Genomic DNA, 20590 nt, shown 5'->3' on the forward strand with positions numbered 1-20590 from the left:
CGGCTCCGGTAGTACCCATCAGCACCCAGCCGAAGCGAGTTCGCTGGGCACCGGGTTCGCAAGGCGCTCCGCGTAAGAGTTCTGGCAAGGCGAGGTCCAGATACACGTCTGCACCGAGTAGGAGTTCCACGGGGTCCTGACGACGGTAGTCAGGATCCGCGAGTTCGAGGCCGTCGAGGTGAGGCCACGCACGAATCTCACTCCTCGACGGACCGCTGTAGACGGACAGCCGCGGTAACACAAGCGGCGAGACGGCGAGCGTGAAGTGCCCGTCGCGAGAGGTGACGGCGAGCGTGACCCGACCGCGTGAGACGCCCGACTGGATGCCACCTACCCCATAGATGGCCACAGCTGATGGAGTTCGCGGCAGGCGAAGCCGCTGCGCCAGCGACTCAGCGATCAGCGACGTCTCGGCTCCCGTATCCACGAGCGCCCGCACGACGTGGCGGGCTCCGACACGATCAGTCACCAGCACACGAGCGGTCGCGAGTAACACGGGCCCGCATTCCGCGGGTGGGTGTTCAGCAACGAGCACTGTCGCGGATGCACTGGGTGCACTTGCGGCTAACGCGGCGACGGCGAATGCCTCGTGCAAGGTCGTGTGGTGGCGGCCCGAACACTTGCCGCATACCTTTGTGGAAGAGCAGGCTCCCAGAAGGTGTCGTCCGAGGCAGTTCCAACAACGCTGGTGAGTACCGACTACCTCTCGTTTTTCCTGAGTCGTCTTCCTTTTGTAAAGGTCGCAGTAGGCGATAAAGTGATCCTTTTTGCACAGAGGGCAACTGCGATTAGGATCGACCCCTTTTCCTCCCACGTGGTTGGCACGGACAGAGCGGCTGGTCTTCTCCGACGGCTTGGACGTCTTGCTGCGAGACTCTGCATCGACGGACAGAAGTACATCCTGTGTCATTAGTTGCTCCTGGAGGAACTCACGAAGCGTCTCGTACGAGGGAGGATCGGATGATCTGCCGAGTGAGCTTTCCCATTCACGTCTGGTCTCGCTGTCCAGAAGCTCGACTACAAGGTGTACGAAGAGGTCGGTGCAGTCGTTAATTGGTCTGTCAATACCCTCCAGAGCGCCAACGGTCGTGAGGACGCAATGAAAAATACGGCGGAGTCCGGCGGCTGAGGGGGTCTTCATCCGCTGCAGCGAGGTGAATGCGTTCAGGTAAGCCCTCACCAAGAGTCGCTTGTTCTCGAAATGAGAGATCAGCATATCCCAAGCACGCTCGAAGTTGTTCCCCGTGGTGGGTAAGTTTTTGATCAGGTGTTCTGCATCACCCTTCACGCTTGTCTTCAGGTACTGAAGCTGGTCGACCTTGGACAAGGATGGCTCCTCAATCACCATCGAACGGAACAGATCTCGGAACGACGGCCAATCCTCGAACTTGCCAGAGAACTGCGGCAGCTGCATCCGAGGCAGAGATTTGCGCGACGTAGCGGGGTCTCGCGCCCGCTCGGCAGGTACTGTCTCCGACGGCACGGTGAGTCTCCGCTCTACTTCACCCAGCTCTGTACGCTGTTGGAGGTATGCGACCTCCACTACGCTGAAAAAGTCCTCTGTTTGATATGAGTGGTTTTTCAGCTCCTTCCAGAACTCCGCACGAAGCTGTTTGTGCTGTTCTGAAAAAGCGGACCACTTCTCGTCCAGGAGGCGTATAGCTGCGTGCACGCTGTCCAATGAGAGCTTGGCTGCTCCGATCTTCTTCAGGTTGTCGAGAGAACGGGAGATACGACCGTAGATCTCGTGCTGGTCATCGATCATCTGCTCCATGTCGTCGTTCGTCATGGCACTCGACTCACTGTCCGATGTCCACATCCGCTAATGGCGAATACACGCACGAGTGCCGGTTGCGACGGAAGCGCGAAAGAGATCCGGCTCGAAGGACCAAAAGATGTGCGGAATCTTAAAGCGCGTAGATAGCGGTTTTTGCGCGGACACGATTGAGTCCAGAGGACGCAGAGGTAGTGCAACGACACAACGAAAGAAAAAAGAACACAGGATTTACACGAAGAAAAAAAACCCACGGCACTATATTTACAAGAAAATTACACAATATATATATACAGGATGCAAGCGCGATGCACCTTTATTGCTACAAGCAGTGCGACGATCGCTGGAAGTGCAACCGCACGAAAAAGTTACTGTCCGCGAGAAGCTCGAACAAAGGAGAAGAAAACAGCGAAAGAATCTCGGTCTGTGCGCGTGAAAGCTGACTAGACGAGTGAACATACAGGCAGCGGGCAAACGGTTCTATCCCGCCGACCTTCGAGAAGATTCCGAGGCGAGAATCATCGTATTTGTGATTCTCGTTACACAAAGATATGGAATCCTCTCGAATGTCAGAGGACAAAACCGTTTGTTTTTCACCGTTTATTGTTTTTTGCTCACGGGACGGTTACCCGTGAGCGATCGAAGGCGACGATATTTGGCGCGCGAAACGCGCGCTGCTGTGCGCGGTAGCGGGGCGCGCCGGCGGTGCGATTGGCGCACAGGCGGATAATGCGTGTCGTCGCGCAGAATTCGAGTGCGTTAATCACTCGGATTTAATTGCGCGCTCATAGCGAAGCGCGAATGCATTCGCGATACATTTTCCCCGCATACACATACATACACTCTCTCTCTCTCTCTCTCTCTCTCTCTCTCTCTCTCTCTCTCTCTCTCTCTCTCTCTCTCTTTCTCAACAATTAGGAATATCAACAATATTAATACGCAATTCATTAAAACCCGTCTAACCCGGCTTTCAGCCGAATTCCAACTCAATCGCTCTCTTGTTTCACAGCAACTCTATGACGACGCGTTCGGAGATGAACTTCTCTGTTATACACTGTGTCCCGAAGTACATCGACGGGGACACAACATTGCCCCCTTTCTTCCAAAGATTGTCGTCTCGACAATCATGAATCGAAATGAGTTTTTCTACTTCACTTCGAGCTCCAGCTCGAATTATTAAGTAACTCCTTTGATTCTTCTTTTGACTTCAGAAAATTAGACGAGTTTTCCTGCTCCATCCTGAGCTGCTGCTGCAGGTTAACGAGCGACTTGATCCAAATTTTCTTGAAGACAAAAAAAATTCCTTTTTTTTATTAGACTTCTTCTGGAACTTTTCGGATAAGAGGGGGAGGTAACTACCGTGGACCCAACGCCCACATGGGACTTCTCAAATCCCTGCCTCGGTATTCATCCAAAGATTCGTGGAAAAACCACGGCTTGAAAACCACGAATGAGGCAGTCTTCTTTTATCGATTATTAATCTTCAAGGAAATGATGTTCAACTTTCCGAGAATCCACTCCGACGCGGTCTTCCTCAAGAAAATGATGTTCAACTTTCCGAGAATCCACTCCGACGCGGTCTTCCCCAAGAAAATGATGTTTAACTTTCCGAGAATCCACTCCGACGCGGTCTTCCCCAAGAAAATGATGTTCAATTTTCCGAGAATCCACTCCGACGCGGTCTTCCCCAAGAAAATGATGTTCAATTTTCTTGAAAATCCACTTCGACGCGGTCTTTTCTCTAAAAGAAAACACTCCTACGAATAAATAATTCTTTAAATGGGTTTCGGATGTTTCTTTTATTTAAAATGAAGATTTCCTAAACTCGTCTTTCATAAAAAGAAGCTAATCGATCTAAATGAACTACTTTATTTTTATGTCTATTTGATTTGCGAATACAATAAACTATATCATTTAATCTTTTTACTACTTCATAGGGTCCCTCCCAATTGCTCTGTAATTTAGGAGTCTTCCCTATAACTCTTTTTGGATTGAATAACCACACCTTCTGTCCTGGTTCAAAACGAATTTGACGAGCTCTTTGATCGTAAGAAGCTTTAGTTTTAAGAGACTTCATCTTCATTCGCTCTCTTACTTTGAAATGTATTTCATCTAATTTTTTTTAAATTTCCTTGTATAACTTTCTTCCGAATATATTTCTTCACTCCCTGGAGGACTTCCGCAAAGAAGATCTATAGGTAACCTTAAATTTCGACCTAAACACAATTCAGCGGGTGAGACTCCTGTAGTCTCATGCTTGGCCGATCTATAAGCCAATAAACTTAATCCAATCCATTGATCCCAATCTCGTTGATTATCCGCAACGAATTTGGCTAAATAATTCACTATCGTCTGATGCTGACGCTCAACCAAACCATTGGACTGTGGATGAAACGGGGTTGTCCTGGTTTTCTTTATTCTTAATAAACACGATAATTCTCGTATTAATCGGGAATCAAAATTCCTACCTTGATCAGTATGTAACTCAGCAGGCACACCAAATCTAGAGACAACTTCATTAACGAAGACCTCTGCGACCGTTTTTGCTCTAAAATTCTTTAACGGAAATGCTTCTACCCACCGAGTAAAAGAATCTGAAACTACCAACAAATATTTATTTCCCGAGTAAGAAGAAGGAAATGGACCAAGAATGTCCATCTGTATTCTTTCGAATGGAATTCCCATATTATAAATTTGCATTTCTGATTTTCCTTTATCAGAAGGCCCTTTCTTAGCTACACAAACTTTACAAGATCTGCACCAATCTTCTACATCTTGTTTACAAGCAGACCAATAAAATCGTTTTCGAATTCTATCAAGAGTTTTATTCACACCAAAATGTCCACTAAATGGAGAATCATGAGCCTCTTCTAAAACTTGTCGAATTCTTTTTTGAGGAACTATAATTTGAAGATGAATAGATTGTAAATTAGGAGACTCCCATTTTTTATACAAAATTCCATCTTTCAAAACTAAAGAATCCCATTGTAACCAATAAACCTTAGCAAAATTTCCTTCTGAAACAATTTCTTGCCAAGAAGGATGTTGGTTTCCCTCTTTTCCACGAAAAATCTTTCTTAAGGTGAGATCTTCCAGTTGATCTTTTTTCCAAGTTTCTAAATCATTCTCTTAAAAACAATTCTTCTAACTAAATCCTCCCGTTTTATTTCAACTTTATGACAATAATTACAATTCATCTCTACACAAGGTCGTCTCGATAAACCATCAGCATTTCCATGTTTGTTTCCTTTTCGATACATAATTTCAAAATTATATTGCTGAATTCGCTCTAACCACCGCGCCAATTGTCCCTCTACATTCTTGAATGATAACAACCAACGCAAAGAAATGTGGTCAGTTCTAACCAAAAACTTATTTCCATATAGATAATGATGAAAAGACTTTAATGAATCGACAATAGCTAGTAATTCTCGTCGCGTAACACAGTAATTCCTTTCTGTTTTACTAAACACACGACTATAATATGCTATGACTTTCTCCTCTCCTTCTTGAATTTGAGATAATACTGCGCCAATTCCATGATTTGAGGCATCGGTGTCTAAAATGAATTTTCCTTTATCCCTTGGAAAAGATAAAATTGGAGAAGATAATAATCGTTCCTTCAATTCTTCAAAAGCCTTTTTACAAGACTCAGTCCAAATAAACTTCGTCATATTTTCCGTTAATGAAAACAATGGTTTTGCTATAAGAGAAAATCCCTTTACAAATTTCCTATAATAAGAACAAAACCCTAAGAAACTTCGAATCTGTTTCTTATTTTGAGGAACTGGCCAATCTTTTACAGCAAAAATCTTTTCGGAATCTGTAGCAATTCCTTTCTCAGAAACTACATGACCTAAATATTTAATTTCTTTTCTGAAAAGGAAACATTTTTTTGGATTTAATTTTAAATTAGCAGAACGGAGTCGTAAGAAAACCTGTCTTAAACGACTTAACATTTCCTCAAAATTTTTACTATAAATAATTACATCATCTAAATATACTAAACAGATTTTAAACAATAATTGATGTAAAACCCTTTCCATCAAACGCTCAAATGTGGCAGGAGCATTACACAGTCCAAATGGCATGACTGTAAATTGCCACAAACCATTCCCGATCGAAAATGCAGTCTTCTCTTTATCCTCTGAACGAATTTTCACTTGCCAATATCCACTTTTCAAGTCTAAGGTAGAAAACCACCTATTTCCAGACAATTGGTCAAGCATATCGTCAATCCGAGGTATAGGATAAGAATCTTTTATAGTCACTGAATTTAATTTCCTATAGTCGATACAAAATCTGAGTGTACCATCCTTCTTTTTAACTAACACTGCTGGGGAAACCCAAGGACTTCGAGACTCTTCTATTACCCCTTGACGCTTCATATCCTCTATAATCTCATTTACTTCTTCTCGCATTCGTAATGGAATTCGACGGGGAGCCTGTTTTATTGGATTAGAATTTTCTAAATTAATCACATGTTCGACCTCATTACAATTTCCTGCAATAATATCTTCTGAAAAGATATCCTGAAATTCAATCAAAAACTGAATAAAATGAATCTTTTGTTTTTCTGTTAAACCCTCAGATTCTCTAACAAAAAATTCTTTTAAGAATTGAGGAACTTCATCAATACAAGCTCCTATCCGAGCACAAATTTCTGTTCCCCTTTCTTCAATACTGTTTCCAAAGAATGGTTTAAAAATATTTCCTAAATCTATCTTCGAAAGAAAATCCAACCCTAAGAGACAATCTTCGGCCATATCTATCACAAAAACTGGACATTCTACCAAATATTTTCGTAAACGAATCAAAGTGACAATTTTAAATTTCACCGGTACCTTTTCTCCCGAAGGGTATTTTAAATAAGATTGTTCAATCGTAATCCTCTTCCTAGGCAATTTAACTAATTTGCTACTAATTAGAGAAACATCCGAACCCGTATCAATTTTCAAAATAACAGATTGTTCGTCAATAAAACCATTAAAGGAAAACATTTCTTTATTTCCAAAATTAACTTTCTTACTTCTACTTAAATAATTTTTATATTCTACCGGGGCTTTTTTTTTCTTTGTCAAACTTGCCCCAAACAATTCGACAAAACCTAGTTTCCCTCAGATTTCTCCAAAGAGGGACACTCCGCCCGAAAATGGCCAGTACTACCACACTGCCAACACTCTTTCGTAAACTTTTTCTTATTATTCCCTTGTTTATTAAATACATTTTTCTTTTCGAAATCTTTACCTTCTTTCTGAATTTCCTTATTTTTATTATTCTCATTCTTAATAAAATTATACTTTTTCTCTCTATACCCTTGTTTATTAATTTCATCCTTTCGTTTCTCAAAATTAGTTTCTTGAATACTTTTTACTGTTTTAGCTCTTTGTACGGCCATTCTCAGGGAAGTAATTCCCTCGAGTTGAAGTGTTCTTTTAATAAATCTATCAGACAATGCTGAAATAAACTGCGCGCATGCGATTTTGTCCCGAATTTGATGTGAGCACTCAGGATAAGCTAATTGCGCTAAACGTTCTAAATCAGTTCCAAAAGTCGCTTCATCTTCCCCGAACTTTTGTTTTCTATTAGTAAATTGCGAATAATACGACTGAGACAAATAACTCTCCCCGAAGCGCAACTCTAATTTAGATTTCAATTCAGAATAAGTAAGATTATTAATATCGTCAATACATTCCAATACGGATCGCGCTTTCCCTCTTAAACATGATACAAGTGCGATATTCTTTGCATCTTCAGACCATCGATTAGCTCGCGCAATTAATTCAAATTGTGAGAAAAACTCTCTAAGCGGAATAGTCCCGTCAAACGTGTCCGGCTTCAATTTATAACCCAAGCTAATAGTATCGAAACGCTCATTTTCGTTTATTCCAACATTGTCTCCTACACCGCTAATATTAGAGCGACTTAGCTGGTTTTCGCCACGCATTCTTTCCTCGATTCCTCGAAGCATTTCGTCGCGTTGTCGCAGCTGCATTTCAAAAGATGATCATTGCTGTTGCTGTTCCTCGCGAAGCTGCCGGATCTCAAGTAAAGCAGTTTGGAGCGCCGTGCTTTCTATTGTCGCCTCACTCGTTGCAAGAGGATTCGCTGCAGTCTGGGAACGTGTTCTCGGAGAATGCACTGTCGCCATCGTTGTCCGTCAGATAACGGACGAGCCCCCAAAATGTTGCGCTCTCTGGCCGGCTTCGATATCTCGAAGCGTGTATAACGCAAACACTCGTTTTCACACAACACTCACGCCGGAAATGATTAGGCGTTTGTTAACTTTAATAACAGAATTAGGAATATCAACAATATTAATACGCAATTCATTAAAACCCGTCTAACCCGGCTTTCAGCCGAATTCCAACTCAATCGCTCTCTTGTTTCACAACGACTCTATGACGACGCGTTCGGAGATGAACTTCTCTGTTATACACTGTGTCCCGAAGTACATCGACGGGGACACAACAATATTATTTATTTATATTATTTGTAAATATAAATAAGAAAAAATTCTAATGCAATACTGCTTCGTTGAAAGCGAAAAAGACGCTCGAGAGACAAAAAGACATTATTTCTAAATGTGACATGAGTATTGAGTGTCTGTGTGTGCGCCGCGCAATCCTTATCTACAAACAAACAACAATTAGCCGCGCGGCAACAACGCACGTTGCTTGCACGAGCTCGGGAATCGGCAGTTCGTTTTTTGTCGCCGAAGAGAGTGGAGTGAAGACAACGATGCCTAGATGTAAGTATTTTATATCTTTTTTATTCTCTCTCTCTCTCTCCCCCCCCTCTCTCTCTCTCTCTCTCTCTCTCTCTCTCTAAACGTTATAAATAAATATAATTATAATATACTTTTATTTCAGCAAGAAGTGAGGGATACATCCCGAGACGGAAGACGACGGTGACGGCCCCGCTACCAGCGGACACGAGGAAGGCGACGGCGCCGTCATCAGCGGACACGAGGAAATCGATGGCGCCGTCACCAGCGGACATGAAGAAGGCGACGGCGCCGCTACCAGCAGACACGAGAGTAGTGATACTAGGCGGGCTCTAACTACGGGGCAATGAGGGGGGGGGGATGAGGGGCGAGGGAAACCCAGGGCGCGGGGGAATGACGTCACGCGGGGAGGGGGAATGACGTCACGCGGGAGGCGTCCGCGATGTACCGCGATGTAACGCGAGGGGTCCGCGGGGAGGGGGAAGCGTCCGCGATTTTGGTACCGGGTCCGCGAGGGGTCCGCGGGGAGGGGGAAGCGTCCGCGATTTTGGAGCCAGGTCTGCGAGGGGTCCGCGGGGAGGGGGGAGCGTCCGCGATTTTGGAGCCGGGTCCGCGAGGGGTCCGCGGGGAGGAGGAGCGTCCGCGATTTTAGGGTCCGCGAGGGGTCCGCGGGGAGAGAGGAACCGCGAAAGACCGCGTGAAGCTTTATGGGTGAGGGGTCCGCAGGGAGAGAGGAACGCGAAGGAGAGCGCGAGGCACAGTGAGAGAGATGACGCAAGCGAGACGTATATGCAAGAGCGAGAGAGATAGTGCGAGATGGTTAGGTAGCGAGATGACGCGAAGGAGAGCGCGAGGCGCACGCGAGAGAGATGACGCAAGAGCGAGAGAGATAGCGCGAGATGACGAGGCGATGGAGAACGCGAGAGCTGACGCAGCGAACGAGAACGCAAAGAGAGAGGCGTTCGTAAGAGAGACTTTTTTTAAATAATATTTATAGTAATTTTTAATTAATATTTTTAATAGGAGGAAGGGGAGAGGACTTATTCTAAAATAAATACATTTTTTTTTAATATGTAAAATAATGTTTATTTATAAAATGAGTATGTGTGTGTGTGTGTATTTACAAAATATGTGTGTGTGTGTGAATTTAAAATTTAAAATATAATAATAATATAATATGAATATAATATAAAAATATAATAATATAATATGAATATATAAGAAAAAATACAAATAATAAGATAAACAATATAAAATGTAAAATATAAAATGTAAAATATATTGATGGCTGCGTCATGATGATCGAACCACATGAGTCGATATGATATTCCGTGACGATCGACCCATGTATCACCACTTGTGGTACGAGGCGGAGGCTGCGAGGTGGTGGCTGCGAGGTGGATGCGGTTTCTGCATAACAAAAAAAAAAAAAACAGTTTTTTTATTAATTTAATAATTTTTAAATATTTTAATTTAGTTATTATAAAATTAATGAGACTTACCAAAACTCGTTTGCCATACAACCAGGATTGAGTTCTGTTACACAGAAATTTTGAACTCGCCAATCAAAATAGTCGAGTGGAGAATGATACAAATTATGCGTAAAGATGCAATCATACAGGTTTTTCGTGTGACGTTTTTTAAAACCTATTTCACGCCCGTGTATTGCCTGCACGATTGAATTTACTGGAGTGTTTGTCGATAGTGCTGGAACATTGGTATCTACGCTTAAGTAACGTCTGCGTAGCGATCTTCTTATTTCTTCAAGTCGCGCGATTCGAGCGGTCCGTGACTGCAAATTTCCAATTAATAATTTCTTTGGGTTGATTTTCATTATGAAAATTCTCATTAGTTCTTGTGGGCATTTTCCTTCTAACAAGTCGATACATCCATCGCACTCCAACTCCCATTTACTATAACTCACTTTATCACTTTCAGTCGGACGCACTGCAAAATTTTTTTTTTCAAACCGAGCAGCAAATTTTAACACATCTTTTTCCAGCGATGCAATGTATTCCTCCAGAGTTAACATCTTTACAACACGTTTTCCCTTCAATTAGAGTATATCTTACAGTTTCATGCAACCGCACAGCACAAGCATGTGAGTATAAGTCTGCTACTCTATGACACGACACATATATTATAATGTTGCTCCCCTCTTGATTTTAATTCTACATCTCTCTTCATCTCTCTGTTCTAACTGGAGTATCATCTAGCTCATCATTTTTTTTTTGAAGGGTTTTGCTGATAATGCATGTGCACATCATACTATTCATATACATATAGAACAGGAGCGGGAAAGAAATAATTAAACACAGTTTAACAGTAAAATAATTTATTTGTTGCAAGCATTATAAATAATTTCATTTATAGCACAAATTATCAATTCACAATCTATAAGTGATTCGCTATTAAACATATTACTATCACGTATCGCCTTTGCGGCATTGCTCACATCGTGGATATTATCACATTGTAAAATATTTACAAATTGCTTAAATTTTTCATTAACACTATGAGTATTCTCACACAGCCAGGAATACATATGATCAATACATTTGTCGAAATCGAATAAATGTAGTAACGTTGATAGTTTCATGTACAAAGAATTATCAGATAAAGTAATTTTTATAATTTTTGAAGTATACATGTTAACCGCTTCGAGTGTTAGATCACTAATCCATAGCGGAGTTTCAGTTAGCTGCTCAATGTCTGCTCGTTTCCGCATTAGAGATTTCCATGTTTCAATGGGTAATATTATTTGATTGCCTCGATTATCACCGAGAGCCAATTCCACATAGGATATTATTCCGACGCTGATTCCTATTTCCAAATATTTGTATGATGTTGGGGTTAAGATGTATCTTCTTCCAAGTATACGAGCCGCACGATGAGATGAAGCGCTACAAAAATTTTATTGAAAATAATTATTTAACAACAAAAAAAAAAGTTGTTTATTGAAAAATTCATTTAACAGATAATATTGAAACTTACTTGTCACATTTCTTCTTGTACAAAACATGGCTCTCTTGTACTGGAACGTAATAATTCATGCTGGCGGAGTACATTTTAAAAGAACCTTTTCAATCGAGTGATTGATACAATACTAAACCATTATTACAAGTTTTTATTGATACAAAGCAATGGGGTGGGGATTATTGCTGACGCAAAATTATTTTCAACCAATCAAAGCGCCGATGCACAGCTGCTATGACATCATCCTCAATGAAATATTAAATGTAAAATAATGCAACATATCCAAAATTTCAAGCGTCAATGTACGACTGCTATGACATCATCCTCAATGACATATTAAATGTAAACTAATGCAACATATTCAAAATTTCAAGCGCCGATGCACGGCTGCTATGACATCATCCTCAATGAAATATTAAATGTAAAATAATGCAACATATTCAAAATTTCAAGCGTCAATGTACGGCTGCTATGATATCATCCCCAGGTGTTCAAAACGTATGTAACAAAATCACAAGAAAATGCAACATAATTAAAATTTTCGAGCGCCAATGTACGGCCGCTCTCATCTTGAGATGAATCTCGCGAAATGTGCAAAAAAATGTATCAATTTCAAGGTCGATACATCATTCGTACGTAACAAAATCACAAAGTGCAACATACTCGAGTGCCAATGATCTCTACGATTAAATAAAAAGGATGGTAAAGAGGCATACTATGTTAGTATCATTGTCAGAGGTTCAGCAAGAGCATCTCAAAAATGGCACACTTGGAAGCAAGTTTGTTGGAGCAAGCCGCAAGGGTGAATTCGGTGGAAGAATATATTGTGTGGGAGCAGCAATGTGACGAATACATCGAATCACTGGAAGAACAAAGTCGAATAAAACGTCCACGATTACCGATCGGAGTTCGACAATCGCTTGTCTCCCAAATCGCACGTCTCGAAGGGTTGAAGAATTCGGTACGCAGACGTTTTGTACACGCAGGTGCCGGAAGCAGTTCGCGAGACATCGGACTCATATGGCGAGAGATTGATACAGCGTTCGAGAGCCGCATCTTGACTGGTGCGGTGATAAACAGCAACCACATCGAACCTCGTCAATTTCTAGAGGATGCCAAAGACATTGTGATCGAACACGTGCAAAAAGTGTTGCAAAAACACACTAGTGTAAAAGTGAACACTATATTTAATGGTGAGTTTGTGTCAGGCGATAAGCGCGCTAATAAAAGTGTCAACACTAAAAACTTTGAAATCTTTCGCACCTCCGATTTACATGATTGGTACAAACGCCGCGTTATCGAGCCCACACTAGCATCGCTAGAAGAATTTCAAGAACGTGATAGTGGTTGGGCATTATCGCGAATAAACAATTTAATTGTAAATATAAACAAGTATAATCCAATGCGCGCGGGATGCCATGTTAAATTGCCGCGAGAAATAATGAATAAAAGAGCTGTAGTGAACGTGCAATCTAAAGACAATGCATGTTTCGCGTGGGCGGTGGTCGCTGCTCTGTACCCCGCAGAAAGAAATGTGCAACTAGAATCTTCATATCCACATTACACAACAGTGTTGAATCTCCAGAACATTGAGTTTCCAATGACGTTGAATCAAATTAAAAAATTTGAACATCATAATGACATTTCGATAAATATGTACAGTATCGAAGAAAAGAACATTGTCCCGATACGTCTCTCGGAGGAAAAGAAAGACAGACACATCAACTTGTTGCAAGACAGCAATAGCGTTGGACATTTCGCCTGGATAAAGAATCTATCCCGGCTTGTCAGCTCGCAATTGAGCAAAGACAAATGTAGAAAATATATCTGTGATCGGTATGTATATTTATTGCAAATTATATATTAAATAATCATAAAATAATTATAAAGTGTTTATAATTGCTATTATCTTTTACAGATGCTTGCATTATTTCAGGTCTGAGGACAAGTTGCAGACACATATGGTAGACTGCGGAGAGATGAATGATTGCGCTATCCGGTTACCGAGCGATAAGGACAAGTGGCTCGCGTTCAACAACTTTTATCACAAAGAACGACTTCCTTTTGTCGTATACGCAGACCTCGAATGTGTGCTGACAAAGACGAATAAGAAGGAAGAAGAAAAGAATTTATACGAACATCACCAAATATTTAGTATAGCATATTATGTACATTGCTCATATGACGATTCGTTATCCGAATATTATTCTCATCGTAGTGTAGATTGCGTTTCGTGGTTTTCCAAACAACTACAAAATTTAGCGATACGCGTAAAGAATATTTTAGCAACTAACGTCCCCATGGTAAATTTAACATCTGACGAGTGGGAAAAATTTCATAGCGCGACGCATTGTCATATATGTGAGAAACCATTCATGCAAGATAACGATACACGCGTACGCGATCATTGTCATCTGACCGGGCGGTACAGAGGTCCCGCGCACTCAAATTGTAATCTAAATTATAAAAACTCTTTTTGTATTCCAATAGTATTTCACAATTTATCCGGTTATGACTCACATTTCATAATTAAGGAAATAGCTACAGCGTTCGAAGGGGGAATCGAATTACTTCCAATAACTAAAGAAAAATATATATCATTTACAAAAACTGTCAATAGTACCAACGATGACAAAGATAGGAAAGCTTGCATAAAATTACGATTTATCGATTCATATAAATTTCTCACGACAAGTCTCGATAAATTGGCATCTTTTTTGGATAAAGATAAATTCAAAATTTTACATTCAGAATTTAAAAATTTATCTACCGAAAATTTCAATTTATTAACACGGAAAGGTGTCTTTCCATACGAATACATTGACTGTTTTGAAAGGTTGCATGATACGTGTCTACCACCGCGCGAATCGTTTTATAGTTCCTTGACCGGCGACACTGTATCCGAGAACGATTACGCGCACGCTGAAAACGTATGGGTGCGATTCTCCATTCGAACGCTGGGCGAATATAGCGATCTGTATTTAAAAACTGACGTCTTGTTATTAGCTGACATTTTTGAAAATTTCCGGGATAAATGTATCGAGAGTTATGGGCTCGACCCCGCGTATTACTATACTCTCCCCGGGTATACATGGGATGCCATGTTAAAACATACAAATATTACGTTCGAATTGCTTACCGATATCGACATGGTTATGTTTATAGAACGGGGTATACGCGGCGGTCTAAGTCAATGTTCAAACAGATATGCACACGCTAATAACAAGTACATGCAGTCGTACGATTCATCGAAACCATCTTCGTATCTAATGTATTTCGATGTAAATAATTTGTATGGATGCGCAATGTGTCAACCGTTGCCATATGCAGATTTTCGATGGGTCGATGACATGTCTAGTTTCAATTTATCATCTATCGCGCTCGATTCGCCTACAGGCTACATCCTTGAAGTAGATTTAGAATATCCACAATGTCTTCACAATGTGCACACTGACCTACCGTTTTGCCCGACACGCGACAAGCCACCAGGCAAGCGGGAAGATAAGCTGCTCGCGACATTATATGATAAAAAGCGTTACGTGATACACTACCGCAACCTGCAGCAATGTATGCGTCACGGTCTTCAAGTTACTAAAATACATCGCATATTACAATTCGCACAATCTCCATGGCTTCGAAATTATATCGAACTTAATACACAATTTAGAATGCAAGCAAAAAATGATTTCGAAAAAAATTTATACAAATTGATGAATAATGCAGTATTCGGCAAAACGATGGAAAATGTGCGTAATCGTGTTGATGTAAAACTCATCACACAATGGGAAGGGAGATACGGTGCAGAGGCAATGATTGCGAAACCAAATTTTCACAGCAGAAGCATCTTTTCGGAAAATTTAATTGCCATAGAATTACGTAAACTCGAAGTAAAATTTTATAAACCAATCTATGTCGGTATGTGCATACTCGACATTTCGAAGACATGTTTATACGAATTTCATCATGAATATATGTCACCACTGTATCGAAATAAATGTCGGGTAATGTATACCGACACAGACAGCCTAATATACCACATCGAATGCGAAGACGTATATGAGAATATAAAGCGCGACATAAGCAAATTTGATACGAGCGATTACACTGCGGACAATGCGTACGGTATACCGCTTGTGAATAAAAAGGTGCCAGGTCTAATGAAAGATGAAAATAACGGTACGATAATGACTGAATTTGTAGGACTTAGAGCAAAAATGTATGCATTACGAGTGGATGGTAAGAAAGATACCAAAAAAGTAAAAGGTGTCAAGAGTAACGTTGTCGCGAGAACGATAACGTTTGATGATTACACGCGGTGTTTGAATGAAGAGATTGAAATGACACGTAGTCAGTCATGTATAAGATCGAAATTGCATGAAGTATACACCATTCGCGAGACGAAAATTGCTCTAAGTCCTCACGATGACAAGCGGTATATCATACCTGAAACCACTGATACATTGCCATGGGGACATTATAAAATACCTTTGTAAATAATATTTGTTGTAATATATTTTGTATAAATATGTATATTATATGTATATTTGTATTTATAAAATTATTAGATAAATATATTGTAAAATAAACAGTGTACAAATATTTTAAATAAATGTTTATAATAAATTATTTTTATGAATCCATGAGTTGTGAGATTTATCCAGTCTCAACCATTTCACATAAACATCATCGCCTTTTTTCCGCAAAACCTTTTCCACGAGATATACATCAAGATTTGCAACATGATGTAACTCGTACTCGTAGAATCCTCCGGCGACGGAATTTCCGCGCAAATCTTCAAGTATATATGTCGCAGGATTAGTTTTCTGCACTTTGATAATTTTAAATATTTCAGTAGTCCAATTTGGTGTAAAACCTTTTTCGAAGACGGTCTTGAATTTACTCACGCGTACCTGACAGCCTACTTTGAATCTTGCCGGAGCAGCAATTTTCATGTTACTGTATACCGTATTTAAAAGTTTTTCGGCAATCTCCGGAGTAACATCGATAGGTTTCATACCGATAGTGCGATGTTTTCGCGCATTGTACTCTGCAACGAGTCGGGACAGCGCGTCGATCCACTTGTAATTACCATTAAGTGTAAACATTTTCCACATATTGTTCTTTAAAGTACGATTAAATCGTTCCACTACTGAGGCTTTCATAACAGAATACGTCGAGTAATGATTGATGTTGTGTTTTTTTACGAGTTTCTGCACATTTGCATTGTAAAATTCTTTTCCTCTATCGGTTTGTATGTTTCTCGGACATCTCTTGCTATCTCGAATTATCTCAGCGATAGCGTCAGCTGTTTCGCGTCCGCTCTTATTCTTGAGCGGCAGGGCCCATGCATACTTGCTCAACACATCGATGACGGTGAGTATGTAATTGTATCCTTTGTTGACTCTTGCATAAGGACGCATCTCGACCACGTCAGCTTGCCACAGGTCGTCGTATCCATGTACTATGACCAGTGAACTATAACCATACTGGAAGTAAAACTGCCTTACCCCCTCCATGGGTACTAGCGGTCAGAGAGAGATAGTTAAACGGCGACCGTCTGTCTCCTTTTAACATGAACTATCTTAGCTGAAAACATTCGTCTCGATTCGTGTCATGCAAACATACAGTGCAAGTACTTATACCTACAAGTAATGTGCAATTTTGGAAAAGAAGAATGGGAAGAAAGTGCTGCATCCAATATTGGATGCGTGTGCGTGTACTTGAACCTTGGTACTTGGTATATAGAAAATGCATTGCGACGCCGTTGCCAATCTCGGAAACGCCGATTCCGAGGGGACAGCGTGCAATGGTGAATAAATCGGTAGCAAATCGGAAAAGTCGGTAAACGGTAATCCGGCGGTATCTCAGTATCCAAAATAACGGGATCGATATTAGTTATTGGGCGCCAGGCGCGATTCCTCGCACCGCGGTATCGATATCAAAATAGCGATACGGGATACGAGTCCGGCAGCTCCGTATATGGCAGAGGGGCGCGGTTCCGGGGGAAATAGCTATACCGGAGAGAACGGTGAGAGAGAACGTTAGGGGAATTAAGACAGATGTTTTACAATAATTAACAATGTATATTTAAATCTAGTACAAATGAATATTACATGAAGAGTATAGAACAATGATAATTTACACACAAGTATACTTAAATATACAGGACAACGAGGTTTTACAGACACTTAAATAATTAAACGGTACTACGATAGGTGATTCGGTCGGGAAACGACACCCGGTACGTAATCGCTATGCTATACAAACTGTGGCGAATAAATACACGGAATTCTTACTTCTCGCGAACGATCTCAGAGCGGACTGTTTCGAATATGCCACGATAATCTTACGTCCTAACCACCTTAAATAATCGGAAAAGAAACGGAAACTTGATCGGCGAGAACGTTGATATTGCTACTTGCGTCTCGAGAGTCCTTCGCTCCCGGCACGAAGGTCGCGTAAATCCGATATAAACAAAATCGGTACCTCGACTCTATCGGAATCCTAGACGGTAATTTCGTGAACGGTACGACTCTCGCAGAGTTGCTATTGATTCGGTAACGCTAACTCGCAGAGAACGACTCACGCAAATTCCCTCCTTAAGTCCCGTGATTTTAATCTGAATAATTAGAGATAACTCTCACGCTAGTTAATTTTAATATACGGCACGATACAGTACGGTACGAGACGGTAGTACAAATTTTAGTAACTACGACTGTCGGTGGCAACTTCCCTGAGGGGGACACCCTCGCGGTACCCGGTGTAAGCTGGCCTTCCGGTATCGATAATTACGGAACGATAATGCTCCCAAACGAAATCGGTAATGGAAAATATCTCGTTAATGAGATGCAACGGTATTCCCGGTATGAACGTAAACTCGACGCCAGCCTGCACCGGAACTTATTTCTAGTTTCTACCTGAGCGGCGGCTTACAATATTTGCGGCGCAGTCGTCAGCTGGTCCGAAGGCTTCGGTGTTCGTCCTCACCGTAGTATCGCTCGCCGAACAGTGTCTCTCTTCGAGAGAGTCTCCCGGTCCTTCGAGTCCCGCGCCGATTTCCCGCGCATCCTGTCGATATTCAACCGCCGAGGGGGTGTGGATCCACCCATCGATTGCCCGTCTTTCCACGCGTCATCGCCGTGGATTCCGGGGGTACTATATGTCGTCACCGTTCGGTATCCTTGTGGTTGTATAGTGGTGTACGACGGATATGACTGTTTCAGGTGTCGGAACTGGCAGGCTGGCCGGGCCTTACTCCAGTTCCTCCTGATGTGGCGTTTAGCCGTATGCGGGGCCCTCCACCCATTCTGCAGCATGAGGGGGGCTCGTCGGTATCCTGTGTATTATCCTCGGCCGTATCTATAAAAAATGTGTATTAGAGATCGGACTTTAAGGCGGCGGTAATGACGGGAACTCGATACGTGACCTGGGAGTTGGAGGCGTCTTCATCGGTATCCTTCCAGGGCGGTATCTTCTCTGGATTTCTTGAGTCCTGTTTCACAATTCTTTAAGGTCACCTCCCACTCAGGCAGTCGTCTCGAGACCCCTTAAAAGCTGGTCTAAGAATATCGGTAGGTATCGCGGAAAGAAATAAAATCGGTTTCGAGGTCGCGTCCTCTCAGGTGTGAGAGACGACTCCCGAAGCGTTTTCCTTGCCCCCCCCTCGGTCGAGCCGTAGCCCTTGTGACGACGCTCCCGAGGCGTCACGTCACAACTCCCCCTTCCTAGAGGAGGACCGCGGGGTTTTGGGGTCTCGACCCGCTGGTTACCGCCGCTCCGGTATTATCCCTGGACGCTGGTCCTCAAGATCTCGTGACCCACTCCGTCCACCATTTCTCCAGTTTCATCGCTCCGACAGTAATGTCGCGATTCGCGGGGTCTTTTCGGTATCGGCGCGGGCCGTTCCGTGACCTTCTTGCTACAATCGCGCTCTGCGAGCCGATACGTTCCGTCCCGTGGGTGACAGGAGGAACTCGTACCAGTAGGAGAGAAGGTGAAGAAAATAGGCGATAGGGTTATAAGCCTGCAGCTTTATTATCGCTCGGAGGTACACAAAAAACAATAAAAAAAACAAAAAAAGGTCATAATAAACAACAAAAAAAACAAAATAAAAAAAAACAACAAAAAAAAACTAGGTATTCGGAAGCAAAAAAACAAAACAAAAAAAAACAAAAAAACTCAATCGCCAACCTAGCGGTACCCCGTAGCGAGAAAAAAAAACAATCAACAAAAAAACCAGCAGCATAAGGCTATCGCGGTAGGGGGATGATTGGTCCCTCGGGTCCCTTTTAGTGGGATTCCGCCGCCAGGTCCCTCTGCCACGGCCATCCGTTCCGGGACGGGGAGTCCTCTCGCTCCGCTGTCCTCGGTGGCTGGGGTGCTCTCGACCCTCTCCCGGCCGTGTACGGTTCCGTCCGTTGATAGGTGGGTCCGCAACGGTCACACCGTCGGAGGGTCACTCCCCGCTGTCCGCACCCGTAACAAAAGTCCCCAGTGCGAGGGAGGGGGCATCCCGTATAGGGGTGTCGGTCGGAACCACAGTTCCAGCACCCCCCGGGGTACCGACCTCGCCTCGCGGGACTTCTGGGGGACCGCTCCCGGTGGATCTGGCAGGGACGGGGCCGCGGTTGTATCCGCGGAGAGGGGCTTCGTCCCCGGGGTTTCGGGGTTGGTCGGGTTTCCCGAACGGGTGCGGGAGGGTCCGTTTGTGTGGCCCTCTCCGTACCTCCCGCCGCGGTCGCTTGGACATGGGCATCCTGGGTGCGTGGGTATTCCCGCACCACGGCACCCTCGGTGGTCCAGCGAGCCCGTCTAACCTGCCCCGCCACGTCCTCCAGGTCCAGCCAGAAACCGTCGTCGTGGAACTCGATGTATTCCCAGACCGGGCGATGTCGGGACCAAAAGCTCCTCCAGAGCTTCCTGATCGCCCGCTGGTCCATCAGGTTACGTGGCATTCTACTAATCTATTCGGTAACAGGGGTATAATAGGGTTTTAGGTCCTTGATGTGGATTTTACCTGCGGGTGATCCGTCCAGTTGAGCTAATTCATAGACCACCGGAGAGATCACTCGCTCTATTTTATATGGTCCCTGGAATTTGTGTGCGAGCTTTGC

General features: G+C 42.8%; 1 protein-coding gene and 1 long non-coding RNA gene across 2 annotated transcripts; both read left to right on the top strand.

Moving 5' to 3' along the window:
* Positions 1 to 564: 564 nt before the first annotated feature.
* LOC145947907 (uncharacterized) lies at positions 565 to 1458 on the top strand. Its single transcript, XR_014427252.1, has 4 exons — positions 565 to 688; positions 776 to 912; positions 951 to 1168; positions 1301 to 1458. It is a non-coding gene; the product is annotated as an uncharacterized LOC145947907 (long non-coding RNA).
* Positions 1459 to 15394: 13936 nt separating this feature from the next.
* Positions 15395 to 15970, top strand: LOC145947910 (uncharacterized). The gene has a single exon (XM_083057674.1). It carries the CDS (start codon positions 15395 to 15397, stop codon positions 15968 to 15970), a length of 576 nt encoding a protein of 191 aa, XP_082913800.1.
* Positions 15971 to 20590: the final 4620 nt, after the last annotated feature.

The sequence above is a fragment of the Prenolepis imparis genome, unplaced genomic scaffold (assembly GCF_030444845.1).
Source record: "Prenolepis imparis isolate NDT839.2.m4 unplaced genomic scaffold, iyPreImpa1.0 SCAF_183, whole genome shotgun sequence".
Classification (NCBI taxonomy): Eukaryota; Metazoa; Arthropoda; class Insecta; order Hymenoptera; family Formicidae; genus Prenolepis; species Prenolepis imparis.

Bases quoted from the DNA above. Each gene is read 5' to 3' on its own strand.
- LOC145947910 (XM_083057674.1), top strand. From the start codon at position 15,395: ATGTGCATACTCGACATTTCGAAGACATGTTTATACGAATTTCATCAT.